The 25,197-nt window shown below is 42.5% G+C and overlaps 1 protein-coding gene across 2 annotated transcripts in view; it reads right to left on the bottom strand.

Annotated features, from left to right (window-relative positions):
* The window catches only part of MYOF (myoferlin), a 157,946-nt gene that overhangs the window by 36,427 nt on the left and 96,322 nt on the right, over positions 1-25,197 (bottom strand). For both annotated transcript variants that reach the window (XM_081249981.1, XM_081249982.1), the window contains exons 24-37: positions 24,064-24,219; positions 20,317-20,448; positions 17,321-17,484; positions 14,635-14,749; positions 13,045-13,150; positions 11,363-11,508; positions 9,252-9,425; positions 8,075-8,183; positions 6,918-6,995; positions 4,802-4,983; positions 4,550-4,708; positions 4,327-4,425; positions 3,228-3,389; positions 1,108-1,273 (exon numbers count right to left, since the gene is read on the bottom strand). In XM_081249981.1, coding sequence (XP_081106107.1) covers positions 1,108-1,273; positions 3,228-3,389; positions 4,327-4,425; positions 4,550-4,708; positions 4,802-4,983; positions 6,918-6,995; positions 8,075-8,183; positions 9,252-9,425; positions 11,363-11,508; positions 13,045-13,150; positions 14,635-14,749; positions 17,321-17,484; positions 20,317-20,448; positions 24,064-24,219 — 1,948 coding nt within the window. The remainder of the gene's footprint in view (positions 1-1,107; positions 1,274-3,227; positions 3,390-4,326; positions 4,426-4,549; positions 4,709-4,801; positions 4,984-6,917; positions 6,996-8,074; positions 8,184-9,251; positions 9,426-11,362; positions 11,509-13,044; positions 13,151-14,634; positions 14,750-17,320; positions 17,485-20,316; positions 20,449-24,063; positions 24,220-25,197) is intronic.

The following is a 25,197-nucleotide window of genomic DNA, read 5'->3' as shown; positions in this document are numbered from 1 at the left end:
ATTCTCCACTGGGCTTAATCTTACGAGCCTAGGGGCTCTGGGATCTTGTTCACGGATGGGACCCAGTCCCCAGCCCCTAACAGTCTCTGGCACACGGTAAATTAAAAAACAAGTAATTCTTGAATAAACAAGAGCAAAATGTTCTTCATTAGTTATTATTTAGTATAGAACCCAAAAGTAAGTATTATACCCTGCTCTATCACTTATTAATTACGTGACCCAAGGCCAGGAATTTAAACTCAAGCAGGTGTTATTTTTTCTTCGATAGATAACAATGAAATCATATTTTTCAAATTATATCACAACAATGCTGTGATGCATTAATGAGGCAGGACAATAGATGGAAAGCAATTTAAACTAAAAATCCCCCACTCCTTCAGTGCTTACGGAGGGGCCCCTGTATTTCCCCATCAAAATATTTATCACAGGACTTCCCTGGTGGCACAGTGGTTAAGGATCAGCCTGCCAATGCAGGACACAGGTTCGATCCCTGGTCCAGGAAGATCCCACATGCCGCAGAGCAACTAAGCCCGTGCACACAACTACTGAGCCTGCGCTCTAGAGCCCACACGCCACAACTACTGAGCTCACGTGCCACAACTACTGAAGCCCGCACACGCCTAGAGCCCGTGCTCTGCAACAAGAGAAGCCACTGCAATGAGAAGCCCACGCACTGCAACGAAGAGTAGCCCCCGCTCGCTGCAACTACGGAAAGCCCATGCGCAGCAATGAAGACCCAACGCAGCCAAAAATAAATAAATAAATAAATTTATTTTTTTTAAAAAAAACTTAACACAGCAAACTGCAATCACCCACTGTCTTGCCTTCTCTGCTGGATGATACAAAAAAAGAATGTTCATCCAGCAGCAGGACAATTCAGAAAGTAATAGCTTGAGCATTGGGCCCCCTCAAACAAGGCCAGGATTCAAGGGTAGCACTGCCACTTACTAACTATATTACCTTGGGAAAGTTACATAGCGTGCTGTAAATCAAGCTGTTTCCTCATCTGCAAAATCTGGACAGTGAGTACTTACTTTGAGAGTTTGCAAAGATGAAATCAACTGAACATGAAAAGTCCCAAGATGCTATTTAGAGACTTGCATTTACCTTTTAGCTGTGGCACGATGTCCTCCTTTCCTGCATAAGGGTCGCAGCGAAAGCGGTCCAGGCGGTCAATGGTGCACTGGCCCACAACGGGCTTGCGCCCAAACTGCCTGTGGTCGATGACCTTGATCACCAGCGGAGGCATGTACAATTCGTCCTTGGGCAAGAACTGGGGGTCACAGAGGTAGGTGTCATTTTTCTGTTTAAGACCTGACAAGGGCAGCTTTGCCAATTAACTCCCCCAAAGGGACCAACCCAGGCTCTTTCTGCCCATTTGGTGTAGCCCCTGGGACCCACAGCGAGCAGTTCAGTAACGTACATGCCAGGCAAGCAGCCTGGAGCTGAAGGGCCTGAGCTCCGAGCCGGGATCAAACCCTGACTCTGTCACTGACAGCTGCATGACCTTAGGGAACACTTCTCTGTCCCAGTGATCTCCTTAATAAGAGTAGGGGTGCTGAATTAATACATGTGAAGTGCTTAGCACTGTACCTTAGCACCTGGCTCTGCTCTGTAACAGGATGTGAAGTCAGCATTTAGTTAGAATTAGTTAAAATTTAGATCGAGATAAAACTGAACCTTCATGGGAGATAACTGTGGCTTGAGAGTCTTTCAGCCCTGGAAGTTCAATGCCAAAATGGGATGCTCATTTTTCCTCCATGCCTCCTGGTTCCTCTATATGATATTTGGTAGCCTTGGTGACATTGTCTGGTTGGGGAATCACGGGCTGGTCTCGGGTCTGCCTGGTGCGTGGTTCAGATGATTTCTACCTTCATCTTCACACAGGAATAGAAGCTGGGATCAACTGGGTGGCTTTCCTCACCTCGGCTGACTGAGGCTAGATTCCAGGCTAGAGTTTGGGAGGTGGGGAAGGGGCTGGGGACGGAACAAGGATGGGTAGAGTGGCCCAGGGGATCACTCTGGGATTCTGGCTCGGAGCTTCCAAGTGGCGCTCATCTGTAGCATCGCAAGGGGAAAAGTACTGGCTTTGAAGTTGGAGGGACCTTAAGTCCAAACTCTGGCCAAACACTTGCTAGCTGTGTCCCCTTGCGTAAATCACTTAACACCTCAGTTTCCTCCAAAGCACACGTAAGAGGGGTGAAAATGCCTGCCCTGCAGGGTCGAAGACTTAATGCAGGGAGTGTGAATGCAGCCAGCACCGAGCTCTGTGTAGCTACTGCTGCAATCTCGACAGAGTCACTGCAGCACAGCACGCGGGGCCTGGCACTCACTACGAAACTTGCATAAGGCGGTTCCCCTCTCCAGGCCTCAGCTGCCTCATCTGTAATTGGAGAAGTTAAGCTCCAAGACCCTACAGTTCAAGAGTGGTGTGCTGGAGACCCCAAGGGCAGAAAAATGACTGGGGTGGGGAAAGAAATGGGAAGGTTCTGGACCTTCCATCCCATAAAACTGAAGAAATGCCTTGATTTCTTAACGCTTTGTATAGTAGAGTAAAAAATAAAGATTTTTTTTTCTTTTTAAAAAGTTAAGGATTTAACTGCTTTAAAAACGGAAAGACGGAGTAAACTCTTCTTGCCCCAAAGTATTATAGGGTCTATGATGGAGGACTGTGAACCAGATCTGAGGCTGCTGCCTTTCTAATAACCAGAGGGTAACTTTGATGGAACGAAGTGGCACCAACCCAGGGACACCTGGAGGCAGGGCACAGCCATGGGCTCCTAGGACATGGCCCCATCACCCCGCAGCTGCCCTTGCCCAGCCAGCCAGTCACTATCCAGAGGGTTCTGGTCCACGTACACCTGCAGGGCCTGTGGGTTAATATTCCGCTGTTGGGGGATTGACCAAGAGCCTGTTACAGAGAGCTGACTAGATAGAAAGTTTATTGGAGAAATACATTAGTATTGCTCATAGATACCTCTGTGTCCCTGGGGTTGTTTAGGCTTTAAGAAACCATCACTACAGTGTGAGAATCTAAGGGGGAAAAGTCACTGACAAGCTGTCTGCAAGGCAGGGTTTTTCTATTTGTTGTCAGACTGGAAATACATAAACTACAGACTTTGGAGATATATATATATAAAATAGGTGTGTGATTTGTATATATTCATTTTCAAGTACGATTCAGCTATTCAACGGACATGAACTATTACGGAGTCTTGACACAGTACCACTTTCATGAAGAGAACAGAACTGGGGAAGTTGGGTGTCTTCTTCAGGTTTTTGATCACCACTGATTCCACCCGTTCCCCTCCGCACTCCACAATGAGACTGGGGGAGGCGACAGAAGCCATCTGGTAGTTTTTCATATTTCTTAAGCCCCAAGCTAGAATCTAAGAAAACAATGTAAAGAGAAGGGAAGGAAACCCAGCATATTAAAAATAATATTCAAAAGGAAAAATCCTGCCTTAATAACTGGTAAATTCTTTAAGACTGACTTGTAAAGATTTGCCTCAAATCTCTGAGAATGTCACTCTAGAAAACCTGGAGGTCATACAGAGAAAGCGGTTTTGCCCATTTACCTCTCCTACCTGAGCTGCTAAAAAGCAGAGGGGATAAGGGTGCAGGGATCAAATCCTGGCTGCGCGGTATCACAGCTCTGAGAACTCTGGCCAGTTAGTAACCTCTCTGTCTTATCTGCAGACGGGGCTGAGAGCATTACCTATCATGGGTTATTCTGAGGATCAAGTGTAAACTTCTTAACACAGGGACTGACATGCAGGCACTAAGTAAAAAATAAGAGCTGTTGTTTAAAGTCATCTGCCTCCATCTTAGCAAGACCCCAAGAATGGAAATCTCCAGGTAACACCTGCTTCACCAAACAGAGGGAGAGCCCTCAATAGTAGGCAGGACGCTGTCCATCAGGCTCCTTCCTTCTGTTTCTGCTCTGTCTGACATGTCAGCGTCTCCCATTCCTCCCTTCCCTCCCTATACCTCCCTCTGAGGTCCCCTTTTCTCTGCACATAAAGACACGCTGCTCTGAGTCTGTCTCCTCTCTCCCAGTTCTCCAGTTGACACAGGAAACTTAGAAATCCACTGGCTCCCAGTAAATGGGAATGCTAGATTCCCTCAGGAATGTTGGGATTGACCTGTTTTTATTGCTTTGACAAGCATTCTATTTCCATGAATATTTCAATTTTTTAGACAAATTCTATAGGAAATTGGAGACAGCAAGAGAAGATGCAGCAAGATTCCATTCCTATACGAAAGATTCCATTTCTACAGCCACATCCATTTGAGTTGATCAATAAAACAGAGTGAGCAGCATACCTCAATAGCAGTGAGCTGAACCACAGGCCTGATGCCCTGGGGGACCATGTACAGATTTGGTGCCCTTTGCGAGGGAAGAATGGGAAGGTTGGAGCCATCCTGTGAAACAAACATGGAAATGTCAATGCCTCCCTTTAGTTCAAGTAAATAGTGCCTGGAGTTGTTAACAAGTGTTTTGATTCGCTACTCTGAAAAAACAGATGAGTGAGAACTCAGTAAGTACCTTGTGCCTCAGGATCAGCTCTGCAGTTACAAGGACATCCCCACAGGTTTTGTCTCCATTCATTACTGGGTACCAGAGAAGTTTGGGTGTGATGTCCATTTCTGAGTTTAGTTTCACCAGAGGAGAGCACATGCTTCGTCCTAAAAACTCATCTTTGCCCTAGAGAAACAAGCAATCCTTAAATTCCCTGACAAACATCCCTATAAATCTCCATCATTTCCCTAGCCATCTTAGAAATTCTCAATTACCTACCACTTGGTCATTGTCAAAAAGTTCAATGACAACCTTGGGTGGGTTTTGTAGGACTGTTTGGGGTTCCCCATAAATTTCAATTTCATCAAATATAATCGTTTGGTCCCATGTAGGATTCAGGGTTGAGTGGATGATCTCGGTGGTTTTACTTCGATGAAGGAAGGAGACATGAGCATATGGATCTAAAACAGAAAAAAAGAATAAAAGTGGGCCATGGCTGAAGTCTGAAATGGTAAAACTCCTGGAAGAAAATATAGGGGTAGGCTCCTTGACACTGGCTTGGCTATGGTTTTTTGAATTTGACACCAAAAGCAAAGGCAGCAAAAGCAAAAATAAACAAGTGGGACAACATCAAACTAAAAAAGGTTCTGTGCAGCAAAGTAAACCACCAAAGAAATGAAAGCCAACCTATAGATGAGTAAAGAAAAAAATAGAGAGAGATAGATAGATACACACTATGAAATATAATTCAGCTTTAAAAAAGAAGGAAATTTTGCCATTTGTGACAACATGGATGAACCTAGAGGGCATTATGCTAAGTGAAATAAGCCAGACAGAGAAACACAAATACTACATGGCATCACTTATATGTGAAACAAACAAAAAAAGTCAAACTCATAGAAACAGGCAGTAGAATGGTGCTGTCAGGGTGCCTGGGGGCAGGGGAAATGGAGAGAAGTTAGTGAAAGGGTATAAATTTCACCTACAAGATGAATAAGGTCTGAGGATCTAATGTATAACATGGTGACTGCAGCTAACACTGTATTGTATAATTGAAATTTGCTAAGAAAGTAGAACTTAAGTGTTCTCACAAAACAGGTAAATATGAGAGACGATGAATGTTGTGGAAATCCTTCCACAATGTGTACATATATCAAATCACCACGTTGTACACTTTAAATATATTACAACTATATTTGTCAACTATATCTCAATAAAGCTGAAAAAAGATAAGGAAAAAAAAAAGAAGTAATCCATTTCTCCTCCATGCTAAATAATTTCACCAAACCTTTTTGCAATTGCTTGGGAGCTGACCTGTCTGAGCAATACCCTGCTGTCTAACTTGAAGCTTTTGCATAAGCTAAAAGGGTGCTTGGCTTTTAGCATTGCAGCATCTTATGAATGGGATTCCTTGCTTTTGTCCTGATGATGTATCTTTTATCTCAAACTGCAAGGAATGTGCTTAGAGTTTTACGCAACTTGAGTCGAGAAATTAACTTTGACTTTCAATGATTGAGTGCCCCCTGGTGGTGAATATTCAAAAATGTCTTCAAAAACCATTTTGGAGATGTGTATTACAGAGATAACCTTGAATCTGCTTTAATTCGTGAGAAAAGGAAACCATTCACATATGTTGGTTAATATTAGTGCTCGGAACATACCTCGCAATTGATGTAAGCATGCTGGAGTGTCAGGTAACTGCTCTTAGAGCTGTTTCCATAGAAGCCCCAGGGAAGCTCTGATGGCCTTCAGGTCCTGAAGTAGAATGCCCCCGCTATAGCCCAGGGAGCCCAGGAACTATTCATGGTCCCACTAGCAACAGCACAAATCCCCAGCAGCAGGCGCCCAGAACCTTCCTCTTAGAACCAGTCCAAAGGCAACAAAAGCAGCTGGGGTGTCAGTGTGAGGGGTGATGAAGCCTCATGGTTTGATGGTGCTGGGAATTGGGGAGCAGGCAGCAGAGGAGGTCAAGATGGACTGAAAAGTAGGGGAATGGGTGATCTGGTGATCTTTTTGTCAACTTAAGAGAGCTACAAAAAATATATCTATAAAGGTGAGGACTTACCAATTAACCCAAGAGCCCAGGGGTAAAAACACAGCTATAAACAGAAAGCAGAAACTGCTTTTCTTAAGGTGTTTTTTTAATCACTTAATCAATTAATGATTATTAGTATTAAAAGACCATGAATCTTCTCCAGCACTCAGCAACCATGCTCGGCATACTCAGCAAGTATCTAATGACTGAGCAATTGACTTCATGCATATCAAACTACTCTCAATACAGAAAGGCTTTTTGTTGTTGTGAGAAATAACTCAAAGCATCCACTTGATGAAAAGCAGAATCAAGCTAGCCTGCTGTGTAATAACATGTGAGATGGAGACTTTCTCCCTTTACCTGAAAAGCTATCCTTGTCTAGAGCCATGAGGTTTCTGGCTTGATAGATATAGCAACGCAGATGGTAAATGTAGACTCCTAAAAAGAACAGGATGGAGGTTACTTACAAGAAACAGAACACTGTATTTCTATTTGGAGATAATATATGTTTCAGATAAATGGGTTACCCAAATCTATTTCCCCACGGTAAAGAACACATATACAGTGGTGATGACACGTCTTCCCAAAGTAGTTCTGTCTCCTGCAAAATGAAACTTATTTAAAAAGTACTACAGGAAGCTCAATGCAAGTGTGTCAATCAGGAGAACATACTCCTGGTGTAAAGTACCTGGATTTAGGGTACTGCTTGTCATCGCCGACCTTTAAAATGACACTTGGTCTCTAGGAGTTATAGAAATAGGGCTTTCCAGACTATTTCAGCACCAGATCTAGGAAACAGTTTTCTGCTAAACGTTTCTTTGATATTCCAAAGACTTTATACTCCTTATCATTATTATATTAATGCATATACGACCCTTCCCACTATGCTGCCATCCCTCCCTGCCCCTGCAAACACACATAATTTGAGAGGCAGGAGAGCATTCTGATTCATTACACAGATTCTGGGAACTAGACTACTTGAGTTCAAATCTTGTCTGTAGTGCTTACAAGCTATAAGATCCTGGTCAAGTTATTTAATCTTTCTGCACTTGGTTTCCTCCTGTAAAACTGGGAACAGTAATAGTACTTACCTTCTAGGGTAGTTATAAGAATTAAATGAGTTAATATATGTAGAGTGCCTGGCACATGCTAAGACTTATATGAATATTTGCTATTATTATTAGAGTAGATCTGCTTCCAAAATTCCTGAAGGTTATCATTGAAACCAACCTTAACTTTTTGAACATTTTTTCCAATTAGAATAATCTTTTGCGGGAGCTTAATAGGTAGCATGAGTACATATCAGACAGATTATGTTGAAATCAATGATTTGACAACCCTCTACCCCAAATATAATTTTGAAAACTGTATTTTTAAAATCGTCTCCATCACGTAATGAAAATGAAAGTCATATTTGCATAAAGGGATTTTTATCTATCATATTTGGTGAATTCAAAGAGTTTCCTTGAGATGAACGTCATAGAAGTGAAAAACACAAATACATGTTTAAAACTTACTGTCAAAATTACAGGAAACAATGGGAGTGTTTGCTCCAAACACAGCAGTGGCGCTGTGTTTCTGTTTTTCTACACTCTTTTCATCTCCATCCTCGGTAGTATCTGCACCCTAAAATAAGAGTCAGGAAAACCAATTAACAATGCCTAAAAACAATCGAAGAGGTAAGAATTACAAACAAATGGAATAGTCACTTTTAAAAGAGATTTTCTTCATCCAATCACTCTATTTTTTAAAGATGAATAAAGCCCAGGAGAGCGACAGAGCAAGAAGTCGAAGCCAGCCTTTCTACCCGCCAAGGCCAGGTTTACCAAACCCTGCCCGTGAAGAAAAAAAAGAGGAGCATAAAGGATACATAAGTGGATTAAGAGGAAGGGAGGAGGAAAAAGAGCAGTGGAAGAAGAACAGAGAAGGATCACTGTGTAGAAATATAAAAATAGGTTGTGTCCAAACACGAATTTCTTTTTTTTTTTTTTTTTTTTTTTTGCGGTACGCGGGCCTCTCACTGTTGTGGCCTCTCCCATTGCGGAGCACAGGCTCCGGACGCGCAGGCTCAGCGGCCATGGCTCACGGGCCCAGCCACTCCACGGCATGTGGGATCTTCCCGGACCGGGGCACGAACCTGTGTCCCCTGCATCGGCAGGTGGACTCTCAACCACTGCGCCACCAGGGAAGCCCCAAACACAAATTTCTAAAAATGGTCCCTGACTACCACATTGTTTTAAGTCAACCATGACCATTTTCTTATTAATTCCTTCCACCTTTGTGCTTTTTTCTTCTCTGCCTTTTTATTGTGCTTCCATATGAATTGTTCTCCAATTCTGTAAGCATCCTTCTGTTTTCCTTCCCCTCATATCTGCATATTTTTCTTTGTTTTTTGAACAGTTGTAGTTTCCAAAGTATGATCCAAAGAGATGTTAACAGATGTCACCTGAAGCAAAGGTTTTGGAACAGATATACGTGGAAAAGGCTAGAGGAAATAATATTAAATGTGCTTCTTAGAACCTTTCATATGTGAATGGTCTATTCATTCTACAAAAATTATTGAGCACCTAGGATGTGCAGCTTTCTCCCAAATTATGTGCAGTCTTACAGTATTGGAGTCGATGGTATTATATCCAACACTCATGTATTTTCCCTCTGCAAATATGATTTGAATTTTGGCTATTTATTACTTACAAGGGCACCTTCAAGTTTAAAGATGGCAGCTGCGCCATGCGTCTCCGAAGGAGCCATTTTTCTCCTCCAGCATCTGCGGCGAAAGGTATCTGAACTACGCTGTTCCCAGTGAAATTTCCAGCCAATTAAAGAAGCGTATTCCCAGCCCTCCTGGTCTTTAACTTCTTCCATGGCCTAAAATAGAAGTAAAACATTTAATGATAATAATCATAATAACAATATTCCTTATATTGATAAAGCAGATTATGTGATCCATCAATAGATACATATTGAAAATCTACTCTGTGCCAAAGTACTGGGCTAGGAGCCAGGGATACAACAAAGAACAAAATAGACAGGCTCTCTGCCCTTGCAGAGCTGATGGACTGGGGGGATAGAGAGAGATAAGCAGGCAAGGAAAGTGAAATGAGATGAGATGAAATGAAATGAGTGGTGGCTGTACCATCAGGAGGGGCACCTTATTCAGACTTGGTAGCAGGGGTTAGGGGCAGCATGAGGGAATGGGTAAAGCAAATGGATTCTTTTCCAAATTGCTTTCTATTTCCTCACTTCATTAGCTCATAAGAACATTGCCATTACGATATAGTTTGGAAAATATTATTATGTCCATCTTATAGAGAGGGAAAAAAACGATACCATCCTCCCTAGGGTTTAAGTGTCTTGTCTAAGGTAATAGCTTCTATAGCTAATAAGTAAATCAGGGTATATTACTTCTGTAATAACTACTATCTAACGACGATAGCACTTTTAATCTTAAAAACTATATATAATTATCTCAGTTTTCAGTGTTTTTTTTTTTTCAATTCATTCAGTAACTCTAAGTGTGGTATTGGGTTAAGAGCTGAGGAAGCAGTGAAGAAAAAGACAGGGTCCTTGCCCTCCTGTAGCTGACATTTCAGTGGTGGAAATTTTATGTAACTATCTTAAAAGTATGACTAGATTTAGTAGATGTAAAATAATACTGAATAATATTTATGATCTCAGAAATAAGAGTTCCATGTAGGGGTTATTTTTTTCAACTTTGAATAAACAGAAAACCCAGGTCAAGGACAATCTTGTAATTGACCTTCTGGCAGTATTACTAGTGACACCAAAATATTTTATGCAGCCAGGAGTGAGGCAGGTTAGGGAGCATGATCTAAGTCTCAACAATACTCTTTGGTAGAATAGAACTGGGCCATGTTTCTGGTCTTCTGACTGGTGGCTCAGTGTTCTTTCCACTTCACCTCGGTGCTCTCATGTGGAAGGAGGGAGTCAAGTGCCTCTAGAAACTTCTCACCCTATCAGGATAAGGATGATTGCAAAACAAATATTCATTCATTAGCTCACTCATTCTACTCCATTATTTATTAGGAACAAGGTCCTGAGCTTTGGAACCTTAGAAGTACCAAAAAGCTCACTATCTAATAAAAAGGCACTTCATGACATCTGCTATGAGTCAGGCATTTTGTGGAATAGAAAGAGGTCGTATTTGGAATGACCTTAGCCTGGGTTCAAACACTCTATCACTTACTAGACACATGGCCTAAAGTAAATCCATTTCACCTCTGTGAACACTGTCTGTAAGATGAGGATAAAAATGCAGATTTTGTGGATGGGAGATGATGTATATTCAGTACCTACCATCACAAAAAGCACACGGAACATACCACTTATGATTGTTCTGAGTATTATTTTTCCACTCAATTTATTATTATTCCATTTAAGCCTATAATACCCTAATTAGATGCATATTATATCCATTTTGCAGATGAGAAAGGAAATGAAGCCAGGATTTGAATCCTCAGGTGTCTTGTTCCAAGTCCTGAGCTATTGCCACTACTACATTATGCTACCAAAATAATTTGTTTCTAGTACTGCCTCTTGAGTGGTTCTCTTTATTTAGCCTGCTTCAGAATCACCTGGAAGACTTACTGAAACACAGAATGCTGGGCTCCACCCCCAGAGTTCCTAAAACAGCAGGTTTGGGGTGGGGATACACTTTTATAACCCTTGAGCAGGGCATCAGGCCTTTGACTGGCAAATGGTTCCTGTAGAAGTCGCCGAGTTAACCGTGGTTCTGTGTGGTCTGGAAGGCGGAGCCCCCAGCTCCCTCCCACTGCTCCTCTTACCCTTGCAGTACTTGCAGTGGTTTGTGTTAAATCTTTCTTGCGTTTTCGGACCAGCCTTCGGCGTCTATGAGTATGATACATTTTTTCTGCTGCAACCCAGGATTTGGGCTTATTATCAGGAGGAATGATAATTCCATACTCCCAGCCTGGAACAGAGGTTGTGAATGGTTATCCAAGAGAGATGCACTTGTCAGATTGCCAAATAAAGTTCCAGGAGTCATTCGGTCACTCTCTGCCCCGCAACATTCTCCACTGTCATGATTGAACGCCACTGCTCCTATCACTTTGCTGCCATCAGCCAAATTGAATACAGCCCCATTCCCCTGGATCCCTCTTCAAGAAGCTTCCTCTGTGGCCCTGGGGTTCTCCTCCAGGTTTCTACTTCCAGTCATTCATGGTAATTGAGTGCATCTAAGAGTAAAGCACAATGCAAGAGGCATCGGGGGACAGTGATGAAGGGCATGGCCTGTGTAGTCAACAGCCTGTGTTCAAACCCCTGCATCACTACATGGGGGCTGTTTACTTTTAAAGTTTCTTGCAAGTTAGTAAACCTGCTGATGGTCCAATTTCCCCAGCAGAAAGGTAAAATATACCTTTTTCAAAAGAATTAATCAAAATAATGCATGCAAAGCACTAGGACCATGATTAGCATATAGTTTGCACTCAAAAAACATTAACTATTATTAAAAGGCCTGGTGTGTGCATCAAGATCATCAAGAAACATAATCTATTTGAAACCTTCCTTATCAATGCTAGTTCTTTCGTGTGTACTATTCCCTCTTGTAAGAAATTTAAAAGTCAAATTTTCTCTCTTGATAATTCTAAATGTTCTAATTCATTTAACTTTAGATTACTCTTTGTAGAAAAGGATAAATATCTGACTTCCCTGGTGGCACAGTGGTTAAGAATCTGCCTTCCAATGCAGGGGACATGGGTTCGAGCCCTGGTCTGGGAAGATCTCACATGCTGCAGAGCAACTGAGCCCGTGCGCCACAACTACTGACTGAACCTGCGCTCTAGAGCCTGAGAGCCACAACTACTGAGCCCGCGTGCCACAACTACTGAAGCTCATGAGCCTGGAGCCCGTGCTCCACAATAAGAGAAGCCACGGCAATGAGAAGCCCGCGCACCGAAACAAAGAGTAGCCCCCGCTCACCACAACTAGAGAAAGCCCGTGCACAGCAACGAAGACCAAATGCAGCCAAAATAAATAAATAAATAATTTTTTTTTTTTTAAAGAAAAGGATAAATATCACTACCAGAAGCTATGTTAATAATCTGCATTATTGCTGAGTAGGGTGACTTTTAAGGCATTTTGCAGTTCTTTTTTCTGAGCTAGGGGGCCCGAGTGTGATGTTCCCAGGGAGGATATGCTGTGGTTAGACTAGAGAAGCTCCAAACTCCAGTCCCCTCCCAAATTCTCATTGGATCCCCGACATCTCAAAGTCCAGCCACCCAGCATCCTGTTACTTTGTATCTTTCATTCTTGACAGACGCCACCCTGCACCTGTCCAAGTAGTTGCTTGTCCTTCAGATTTTGCATCTGAATAGTCACAGGTAACACCACCTGACCTGGTCATCTTAGACGAAGGGGCGTGAGACTCCTCCCTCCCAAGGAAACCTGACTTTAACCAAGGCATTGCTGGAGGGTCCCTGGTCAGGTAATAGGTCTGAAATGTTACCTCTCTCATCCACTGCACGATTAATGTCATAGATCCATGCATCATCTTCCCATTCCCAACCTGGAGGGCAAGTGAGCTCGCTGGGTGATGCTGCTTTATCACCGTTCTTAAAAAAAAAAAAAAAAAAAAAAAAAAGAGGAAAAGAAGCCACAGTGTGTTAAATAAGATGCAAAGGTGAGATAGAATTCCTCACACTTAACTATAGACTCACTCATTTCAATACCATCATACACATCAATCTTTCACAGAAAAAGCCATAATCTTTATTTATACACGATTGTTGAACAATAACTAGATTTTTAAAGAATACTTTCTGCTTCCACTATTAGGGAATATGTTATGTTAAACCATGGGAAATTGTTTTTGTAGGTCAAAAATGATCAAATATCAGCAATTTCATATGGTTCGACTTAATATTATGAAATGATGCAACTCTTTATGAGGGGTTATATTGCAGAGAACCCATCAGAGATGGATAAAGCATGAAAACCACATGTTTTCAAGAATGGGGTAATGCTACAGGAGGTTGTAGATGCTAATCATGTAAGACTGAGCAAAGTTTACGTGAAATATTGACTTAAGTTCTGCATTAAAACTGACAGAGTTATGAAAAAAGTTCATAGTAAAGGAAATAAAGGAGGTCTGTAAACATAGAAAAATAGTCAGCTTCACTTTAAGAGTGTGAAAATTGAAATAACGACAGGATACCATCTATTCATGTACTGACAAAGATGTTAAAGTGGGAGGGTGTCTAGAAAAACAATCCCCTATGCTATTGCTAGAAATATAAATTTGTACAACCTCTTTGAAAGTAGTTTGCCAATATTTGTCAAATTTTTATATGCACTGAAACCTTGACCAAGCCAACAGGTGCCTCTCCTACAGACAAACTTTCATAAGTGAATAAGAATGTATGTATAAGGATGTTCATTGTCACATTGTTTATAAAAAACAAAGACTGGGGGGAAAATCCCTGACTATCCACAAGGAGGGGATTAGTTAAATAAATTATAGAGGGGTACATATAATAAAACACTCTGTAGGAATTTTTTAAATGGCTCATAGACCTGTATATATTGATATCAAAAGATGTCCAAGATATATTATGTGAAAAATACAAGTTGCAGAACTGTGCATGCAACACAATTCAGGTGGGGAAAAAAAGAAGTTATATATTTGTATAGGAACAGAAAACTGCTATCAGTGGTTCAGTGGTTATCTCTGGGGGTGGGGATGGGATATGGATCAGGGAGAAGAATTACTTTTAATTTCCTTTTATGCTGTTTGAGTATTCTAAAGACATGAGCATTCAATTTGTTATGATTTTAAAAACTAGTTCCATAATAAATATAGTAAAAAAAATTTCACAACCCAGACTTTACCATGTACCAACACCTAGTTAAATAGGCCCCATGTCTTTCCTATAGGAATCAATTACAGATGCGCTTTGGAGGCTCCAGTTATAAAGGGAAAGCTTTATGACATGAGATGCAGCAGAAGGGACCAGGCAGCTCCGCCTTGTGGTTGGTGATCCAGCGATGGTTTCTCCCAGCTCACGCAGGAGGGCTTATCCCCCAGAGCTGCACTCACCGCATCCGTGTAGGTGTCCTCTGCTGGCTTCCACTGGCCCCGGGGGTAGCGACTCTCGTTCTGATACAATTCATCTGTGAACTCTGTGTGACCCGCATCCGCCTCGGTCAGCAAGCTGAGACAGGAGGCTCACATTACCAAACGAGAAACATTACCAAAGGTGGTCACTGACCACCCCATCTATTTCCAATGGCGGGGGAGACATCTACACCCTGGGGGTGGCCCCCGTTCCCTCCTCGTCTATCCCATTGGGTTCTCCACTCCAAACTCTTCTTTGTACTAATAGCTTTTGACATTCCTTTGAAGAGGGGCCGCTGGAACAATGAGCGCTAAATTACAGAGAACTTTTCAAATTATCAAAGTTGCTCCTGCCCAGTAATTAGGGTGGGGACTGGGAAAACAGCATTGTGGGCAGCTTCATCTAGGGACCAGGCTTCTGTTTCTGTGTCAGGTCAGGGCCATTCAGCATTTTCTCAGCAAGACTCTTGGCTAACAGTTCAAAAGAATAAAGAGTCATCTTCCCTCTTTCTACCTATTTTAAAAAATGGAATGGAGACGGTCTCCTGGGCCCTAGTGTGGAAACTTTTACTCATGGCTTGCTTGGTCTACGTAACACAAACTGAAGGGAGGAGTTTACATTTTCTGGATAGTTCCTAGGTAGGGATGACAGCCAAACCAGGTCATTTAAGACTCCAAAGTCCATTTGGGCACTTGAGAAATCCATACTGACTCCCTGCCATGCCAATTTTCCTCTTGGATTTAGAACTATTTTGACAACCCAGAGAAGAAAGTACAGAGGTTCCAACTTTGACTTAAGTCTTCTGCCAGGTATCCACTCAAGTGAGGTTTCTTTTTCCCTTTTACTGTCTCTACCTCTTTCCCCTGCTGTATCCTTCCCTAGAATCAAGCACTGGGAAGAAATCAGAAAACAGAAAGTTCCCACCCTTTGTATCAATTGGGCTTGTCCGTCACTTCTCTGGGCCCCAGAGAAGGAGAACAGAACTGGCTGCCACCTATGGGGTCCCATCCAGCTCCGACAGGCTCTGACCTGCTTTTCCAGTCCCAATTCCCCTGGCCTTTCCCTGTCCTCACTAACCTTCCTTCCTTCTTTCCAATTCAAATCCCATTTCCCTTCCCCTCACCAGCAACCCCAACTCCATCCAAAGCAAGCTGTCATGGGTTAAAAGCAATCATGTGCAGACACTGGGTCTTAACAGACCAGACCCAGCACACTTCTTTCCTTCCTTCCCTAATCCTGTGTCATTATGGGAAACAAATGTGGACAGAGAGAGCAAACTCTAGTTTAAGGTCTTAAAATCCAACTTCACAAGCGTGTTTCCTCCAAACACAAGTACACTGTCCTGAGCTGGAGAAAAGAGGGCATTCTGGTTCCAGTGCTTTTGGCAACACGTAGAAACCAGGCTTTCGTTTCCTCCAGACTCCAGGGGACACATGCTTGCCCCCTGTACTGTTTCTTTCTTCCTGTTTAATAATAGCCTTTGACATATAATTCACATACCATACAATTCATCCACTTAAACTATGCCTTCTACTGTTTCCTACAGACATTCCAGCATAACAGTTGAGAACTGGTTTTGGTGCCCAGGCTAGATTTGGGTTCTAGCCCTGTCTACACCACTCACCCACAGTCTGTGTGCCTTTGGACAAGTGACTTAATCCCTCTAGGTCTCAGTTTCATCTGTAAAGTGGAGATAATACTATTTTATGTTGGGAGATAATTCTTTGTGAGTCTAAACACAGGCTCCATGATCTTCTCAAGGATGTTTATATGAGGAACAACCTCAGAAGACATAGTGTTTCTCTCCAGAGCAAAGGGCCAGCATGCTTACTACCTACCCATTATAAAGGATTCAGGTGCCCTAAGCTCAGGGTTCCTTTCCTATTATACAGTCCACTTCATGTGCAAGTGTCACCTGGCTCTCTTTTTGTCGCCCTGTGGGAATTGGGGCTTGGAGAACAGGAGCAAATGTTGATACTCTGGTACTACTATTTGCTGTGGGCAATAGAGTCCTTTGTCAGGCTTCCCTGGTGGCGCAGTGGTTGAGAGTCCGCCTGCTGATGCAGGGGACACGGGTTCGTGCCCCGGTCTGGGAAGATCCCACATGCCGCGGAGCGGCTGGGCCCATCCGTGGGCCATGGCCGCTGAGCCTGCGCGTCCGGAGCCTGTGCTCCGCAACGGGAGAGGCCGCAGCAGTGAGAGGCCCGCGTACTGCAAAAAAAAAAAAAAAAAAAAAAAAAAAAGTCCTTTGTCTCTGCTTTAGGAGTCTTGTGTCTCCTGCCAACATCCACGAAACTGTGGCAGGTGACCTTGCTAGCTTGCAAGTAGGATAAAAATCTCAGACTCCTCATGATTTCTGATACCACCTATCTTGTAGGACTGCAATCCAGATTCAGTAAGATGATGCATGTGTTTATCCCACTGCTTCACACATTCACAGGTCATAAGTTCTCAATAATGTTAGTACCAGGTGCTTTTTATACTTTTTTGTTTTATTACAGGATATTGACGACATCTTTCAAGTTTCTGTGAGTTTCTGTGGACTTACTTCTGCTCAGTGGGTGTTATGTAAATATGATCAAGAATGATGATGGAGAAGATTCACTTAGCAATTTCTAAGGAAAGACTTCATTACCATCCTTTTTTCTCAGAAAATGAAAAACTTACCTTTTTTCAGGATCAACTATCCAGTCTCCTTCCCATTCCCAGCCTTTTGGAGGCAAAAAGAATTCCCTCTTGAGTTTTATTTTTCCTGTGACATCAGAAAATTTATGACGACCCACTAATCCAGAAGTGCCCCATTTTCCAAACATAAGAGCTTGATTTTCATACTATTAAAAAGAAATTGGAGAAACATCATCAGGGAGCAAGAAATAAAGCCAACACATAAATTTTCAAGTCCATCTAGGACCTAGGCTAAACAATGAGGAAAAGTGAAAAAGCTTTATATTCAGAAGGTATGGACCTAAGTTGCGCTGCTGCTGATTATGCAACTTCAGTAAATCATTCATCTTTCTAAGACTCAGTGTTCTCATCTGTAAACTGAGGATAATACTACCTTTCTCATAGGGTTGTTCTGAAGTTCAAATGTACAAATGATTGTGAAAGTGCTTTGTAAACATTGATATATCATGCTAGTTGTTTCCACCATTATTTTCAATGGCTCCAAATAGTGCTCCGAACCTAATCTTTTAGATACCTACAAAAGTCCTCAATTTATGAACATGTAGTCTTCTAAAACTTTATTTATAAGTCTGCTGCCGAGAAGTTGGGCACATTTCCCCACAGAAACAATATTATAATTAATGGTACATTTCCTGGGCAGCACAAAGAATCCATCTGAAACATGAAGGTCCTTTAGCACCCAGCTTTTATGTGGCCTAAAAATTCTGAGCCTTCATCCCCTCTGGAGTATGGTGAGTAGACCAAGACCTTTCTGGAAGCAGGTTTTGTGGCAATGGCAGACCCAGGTTTACAGGGCATTCCTTTCTAAGACAGAATTTATAAAATCTACAATGGTCTGTTTTTCACTATGTCAACCATAAAGAGGGTTGAGATTTGCCAGTGGTCAGAGTCTCTGTTTGGGTCCAAGCTGATATCTCTGTTTGTCTGCTGATGAGCTCACTGAGAAGACCATTTGCATAAGCAGCAGGGGAGTTTTTGGCTGAAGGATGATGGAAGAAGTTTGGGCAAGGGCCTGATGAGGAAACTGGAGGTCTCTGAGGTGCTTCACGTGTGCTAATGGTCCCACCCCACAGCTGCTAGTTAAAGGCCTCAAAGCCACATGAGGCTCCCATCTCCACTGCTGCTGCTGCCCTCTTGTCCATGCCAAGGTCCTCACCTGGATTATACTACAGCCATGCTGGCTTCCAAGTAGAAGTGGCAGGAACTGCTCCTCCACTCTGTGTCCTTGTCACTTGGAAACCAAAGAAGCCATGCATGTGCCCCCAAGTCTCACAGCCCCCTGTGCCTAAAGCTCAGAGCAATATCTAAGACAGCACTAGTGAGACCCCCAGAAATTTGGCGGGGGGGAATTTTTGCAGAGAACTGAGGTCTGGTATTAGCCCAGGAAGGCAAGAACCAGTGAAATTTCCATTACTGTCATTAGTGTGCCCCTTCTGGTACTCAGAGGCTGTTAGAATTTGGAGAAACTAGAGTCACGCAAAACAACTAAAATGGGTGGATCATCTCTACACCTGTTGAAACTAGAGTTCGCTCTATGCAAGGAAGGATGTGGAAGTGGGAAACAGAGGAAGGGTTGTTCCTTGCTCAGTGCTAGCTTCTCTGGGCCCCAGCCACAGAGCTGTAGGGCAGGTGGATGCCAAGAAATCCCACAGGAGGGCAGAAGCGAGCCCCTCCCACATGTGTTCTGATGCCCCCTCCACACCACCCAGATGACTGACCATCAACATCTGTGACTCAGGGCCTCCCCTGAGGCCTCCAGCCCACCCTCTATTTCTCTCCAGTCGCACTTCAAAGCTTGCATCCTAAGGACTTTGTGTTTCCCATGGGTTTCACTGCTTCTCAAAGTGGACCGCAATGCCCTGTATCCACCCACATTGCAGGTGCTAATCCCTAACTCAGCTACAGAATCACAGTCCTCGGGGTGGGTTTCTTTTTAACAAGACACCCAGTTTTATTATTTTGATAGATTTTGAGATCCTTGAGGACAGGGCTTGGCTGCTTCATCATCTTCAGCCTCTGCCTCTGTGTCCGACATAAAGCCACCACTCCCTAAAAGCTTGGATGGGTGGATGGATGGATGGATGAATTCTGTCACCATTTATTTATTTAATAAATATTTATAGGAGCCTACTATGTGCCAGGCACTGTTAAATTTAAAAAAGCAAAACTAAAAGATGGCCATGGGTTTTCTTGCCCAGCAAGCACAACAGAACCACAATCCTAAACCAGTGGTCAGGCATAGTGGTGGGCAGCAGAAACACAATTACAAATTAGCTAGAATGAAGATAGTCTTCTCCCCAATTATTTGAGCATGAAGGCCTATCTGTAAAAGAATGGAGCTCATCTGAAAATTGTCAGAAGAGACCCACTGAATATATCTAATAAATTTACAACAATAAGTACTTTCAGTAAAAAAAAATCCAACTAATGCCACTTTTAGCTGTAAAAGTTTGTGAAAATTATTTTCATTGGTTTAACTCTAATGAGATTTCTAATTAGCTAAATGGATTTTTAACTCAGTGAAGGATTTACAAATTATCTCTATTGTTTTTCAAGTATCCAGGCAGCATTTTCTTTGCCCTTGGGCAAACCCCTCTGAGGCTTCCCCAACTGAGGATTGAGTCTTCTGTGGTTTAAAGACTCCAGACACTTTGCTGTAGAGTAGAAATTAACACAATATTGTAAATCAACTATATTTTCAATTAAAAAAAAAACCACTCCAGACCCCAAGCAGGCTTCTCAAGGTCGGCACCTCTCAAGTGTCCTCACTCCTGGGTTGCTTGTGTGTGAATCACTCTGGGGTGTCCCAGTGTAGACTTCCAGTCAATCTTTCCCTATCCCCTTCGTTAAGGGCCCTTGAATGTGGGGTTTTAGGTAGCGATTATGGGTGGCTGGTTTGACATCTGAATATTTTCCCTTAGGATGAAAAGTAGAGTACTCCCACACAAAGAGGAAAAGAGTGATGTCATTAAATGTACCATTTCAGCAAAGACGGTGAATGTTCCTTCTGCGAAGCTATTGAACTTCTTCTCAACAGCACTTAGGCCCAGCCAGATGTTCACACGCAACTCCACAGGCACCTTTGGTCCATTGTTTTTTTCCTGTGGGTACTGTGAAATGCACAATAACATGACCCGTTATGCTGGGCACAGTACAGCCTGTGCATTAAGCTCAAAACAAAAGTAGACTGAACATCTAATCATTGTTTTCAGCAGTCTAACTTTGTTTGTGCAGTTAAAATATTTCCAAATAACCCTTCTGCACAGATTAAAATAACAAGTAGAGCAGGAACCCCTGGGTGTCCCTGAGACCTTTTCAGGAGGCTCACAAGGTCAAAACTATTTTCCTAATAATACTAGGATGTCACTTGCTTTTTTCACTGTATTGACATTTGCACTGATGGTGCAAAAGCAATGGTGGATAAAACTCCAAGCACTGTAGCAGGAATCAAGACAGTAACACCGAACTGCACTGGTAGTAATAGTTTTCTTCATCACTCTCAGTGAAGAAAACAAAATGCCAGTTTTACTTATTAATTACTTTGATAAAGCAGTAAAAATGGCTAATCCTAAATCGTGATCCCTGAATACGTCTTTTTAATATTTTGTGTGATGAAATTCTGCTGCATATTAGTGTATATTCTGAGAAAAAAACTTATGCAATTGAGCTGTGAACCGAACTAGCCTTTTTTTTTTTTTTTTGCGGTATGCAGGTCTCTCACTGTTGTGGCCTCTCCCGTGTGGAGCACAGGCTCCGGACGTGCAGGCTTAGTGGCCATGGCTCATGGGCCCAGCCGCTCCGCGGCATGTGGGATCTTCCCGGACCGGGGCACGAACCCATGTCCCCTGCATCGGCAGGCGGACTCTCAACCACCGTGCCACCAGGGAAGCCCTATTTTTTTTTTTAATAGAATACCTTTTCTTCCTGAAACAGTGATTGGCTGACAAATATGGTTATTCATACTTGGATATATGGGGCAGACATTTTCTTGAAAATAAAGTGAGACTGTCATTTCAAGGATAATAGGTGACTGTATTTTGTTGCAATGATAAAATTCAAGGTTTCAAGTTAAAATTAGAATTTTGGAAAATTTGTTTCTGTCTCGGTGGGTGAGCTTGATAGCATCCCAATACATAAGGGCTTTTCTTGTAAGTGATATCAGTGAATGTGATTTTTTTTTCTTTTTATTTATTTATTTATTTTTGGCTGCTTTGGGTCTTCATTGCTGCACACGGGCTTTTCTCTAGTTGCAGTGAGCAGGGGCTACTCTGTTGCGGTGCGTGGGCTTCTCATTGTATTGGCTTCTCTTGTTGCAGAGCACAGGCTCCAGGCGTGCGGGCTTCAGTAGTTGTGGCATGCAGGCTCAGTAGTTGTGGCTCACGGGCTCTAGAGCACAGGCTCAGTAGTTGTGGCACACGGGCTTAGTTGCTCTGTGGTATGTGGGATCTTCCCGGACCAGGGCTTGAACCCGTGTCCCCTGCATTGGCAGGCAGATTCTTGACCACTGTGCCACCAAGAAGTCCCAATGAATGTGATTTTTAAAAATACTGTATGATGAAATGTGTCAACATTAGGAAGATTTGCATAACTCAGTGAATCAATATTTTCCAAATGAATGCTTAATGTTACAAAATCATGCATGGCTAAAAGAGCCATTCAAAGTACAAGATAGACCAATGGATTTTAAGGTAGCAGAGAATAAAAAGTTCACTGATATAGGTCAGATTCCACACTGCAATTAACATTTTAAAAGCTACCACTTGAGTTTGGTATTGTATCAAAGATGAGTACCCATAATTATCTGAAAAAGTTATTAAAATACTCCTCCCTTTTCCAAATACATATCTGTGTGAGGCCAGATTCTCTTCATATACTTCAACCAAGCAACTTAGTCCATCGGACGAAACGTAGAAGCAGTTTTGAGAATCCAGTTATATTTCTGTGAAGCCAGGTTTGCAAAAATGCAAAACAGTATCACTCTGCTTTCTGATTTTTAAAAGGAAATAGTTATATTTTATAAAAATATATAGTTTATGTTAACCTATAATGGGTTTATTATTATTTTAAAATATATTAATAAATACTTTTTAATGTCAGTTTTAATTTCTATTACAGTAAATATTGATAGATGTAACCCACATACACAAATGCTCTCTGGGGTCTCCAATGACTCTTTTAAGAGTGAAAGGGGCCCTAAGACCAACAAAAAACCCACTGAATTAAATAACTCCCTAAACTGGATAATGAGTATTAACAAAATCAATAAATACATACAGGGCTTCCCTGGTGGCGCAGTGGTTGGGAGTCCGCCTACCGATGCGGGGGACACGGGTTCGTGCCCCGGTCTGGGAAGATCCCACATGCCACAGAGTGGCTGGGCCCGTGAGCCATGGCTGCTGAGCCTGCGCGTCCGGAGCCTGTGCTCTGCAGGGGGAGGGGCCACAACAGTGAGAGGCCCGCCTACCGCAAAAAAAAAAAAAAAAAAAAAAAAAAAAAAAAAAAAAAATACATACAACATTCTCTTAAAAGCATTTTGCTGTTTATCCACTGAGTTCGGAAACCTAATGCAGAGAATACCACTGCAGGCTGGACCCTCAGGGCTGCATTTGGCAAAGAAACACTGTGGTTAGGGCTCTGCCCAAATTCCTGACACTCACATCTTCTAGAGGACGACAGCTTGCAGGGCTGGGAGGCAGCCTGTGACTGGCCAAAGGGAAAAGAGGGAAGCAGAAGGGGAGCATCACCTGCCAAAGGCCCTATCTACAGAGCTCTCTCACCCCCTGTGAAGTTTCATTTATTAATCAGTTTGCTTCCACGCACTGCTGAGGTCAATTATAACTGTGGTTCTATCTTAAGTAAAATTTATTCCACCAAGAGACACTTGAAAGAAGATAATCATTCTGGTTCTATTTTCACCCTCTTGATTAAAGAGGAAAATATCTCCCTGTTTTAAGAGAACATTCTCCCCTGACTGCTTTTTCTCCTTTGAATTTTTTTCCTCTCCCTGAAATTCCAAAGAACTCGGTTGGAGTCTGGCAGGAAGAGGGATGAAAAACTTGCATCTGGCAACTATTTAGATCTCTTTGTTTCCATCCCCAGGCCCTCCTCTGGTTCTCCTTAGGCACATAAGAGAAGTTCTTAATCCAGGGTCCTGGGATGGATTTATGGGTTCTACGAAGCCCCTGAATTGGATGCAAAATATTGGATGTATTGGAGATGTGCATTCTTTTGGAAGAGAGGGCCAGTAGCTTTCATCAGGCTCTTAAAGGAGTCTAGGACTCCAAAAAATGTTCAGAACCCTGGTCCTAAAATAGTAATTCTCAAAATTTTTCAATTTGAGGACCCATTTGGTTAGGGTATAGATTCCATGGACTATCTATATTACCTTCCCTTTTTTTCTGCTTCCCAAACGCTCACTAGAAAGGAAGAGAGGCATTGCTTCACATTAGACATTAGAAGTGGAAAATCATTCCAGAAAGCAAAGCATTCACAATGCCATATTAATATTAGTGTCACAGAGACTTCTATGGAAGTGTCCTTGTTTGAAGCCAGCAGACCTCAGGCCACTCTGGGAATTACCACCCTAGAGGAAGTGCCAGAATAGGCTGAAATGGATCACAATTGCCCTAGCCATTCAATGACTGGCAAATAATATAAATCAGCCCTTCTTGGGAATATGGGTTTTGCACTTAAGTGTTTCACATTACACAGTGACGAAGCCATACCTTCAGAAAGATGGTTTGGGTTTTCCCACAGTATTTTCCAGATGCATTGTCACCACTGGTGGAGTATAAAACCTGATGCGCGGGAATGCGTGCGTAGGCCAATCTTTTCTCTCCCCGGATCATCCAGATGATGATGTCAGGCATGCTGTTCTGAGGCTGGTCACATGAGTGGGTGGAAAAGGAAGCAAAGCTATAGTTAGTCTAAATGCAGAGACACCACAGACCCTGCAGGCTGGACCCTCAGGGCTCCATTTAGCAAAGAAACACTGTGTTTAGGGCTCTGCCCAAATTCCTGACTCTCACCTCTTCCAGGACCACAGCTTGCAGGGCTGGGAGGCAGCCTGTGACTGGCCAAAGGGAAAAGAGGGAAGCAGGAGAGGAGCTTCACCTGCCAAAGGCCCTATCTACAGAGCTCTGAGAGGAATTTTGGAAAATACCCTCTTTTATCTCTCCCATCATTTGAAGAAAGCCATAGACAGCAGTCAAGGGGTTACAGGCTTCATGTATTTCACAGGACATAGAGCATCTCTACCTCACAATTTGGTATTTTCCAAATATGAAATATTAACTTAGTTTTTTTTAAACCTCTTTTTTTCTGATTATAAAGGTGATATAAGTTTACTATAAAAAAACTTTGAAGGTACCAAAGCATAAAGTAAAAATAAAAATTTCCTGTAATCACATGTGTGTTTTTCAAATGTATTTCTATCCACAAATATATGACTACCCACCCTCCACCCCCCACCTCTGAAGGTCAGTAGGAAGGGTCTTCTACTCCCTTGTTCTTCCAACCCACAGAGGTCAATGGCAGCCAACAGTTATCCAGCACTCACTGTGTGCCCAACACTGTGCTAAGGCCTTTACCCTCTTCACCTTCTTTAATCTTCATAAAGCAAGGCTGTGTTTTATCTCCATTTAATATATGGGGAACTGAGGCTTAGAGAGGTTGAGTACCTTGCCCAAGGTTAAACATGGTAGATCTGGGAATCAAAGCCAGGTCTTCCCAATCCCAAACAAAGGTACTACACAAATCTGCTACTATATCACTCTAGCTGAAATATTCTGATTGTACCATGACACTGGTAATGATTTGTCCACTATGAAGACTTTTCTAGGACAACCAACTCAAAATTC

This window comes from Mesoplodon bidens, assembly GCF_964165515.1.
Source record: "Mesoplodon bidens genome assembly, chromosome: 1".
NCBI classification, from domain to species: Eukaryota; Metazoa; Chordata; class Mammalia; order Artiodactyla; family Ziphiidae; genus Mesoplodon; species Mesoplodon bidens.
The sequence above is the reverse complement of the archived record's forward strand: the minus strand, read 5'-3'. Positions and strand labels throughout refer to the sequence as shown.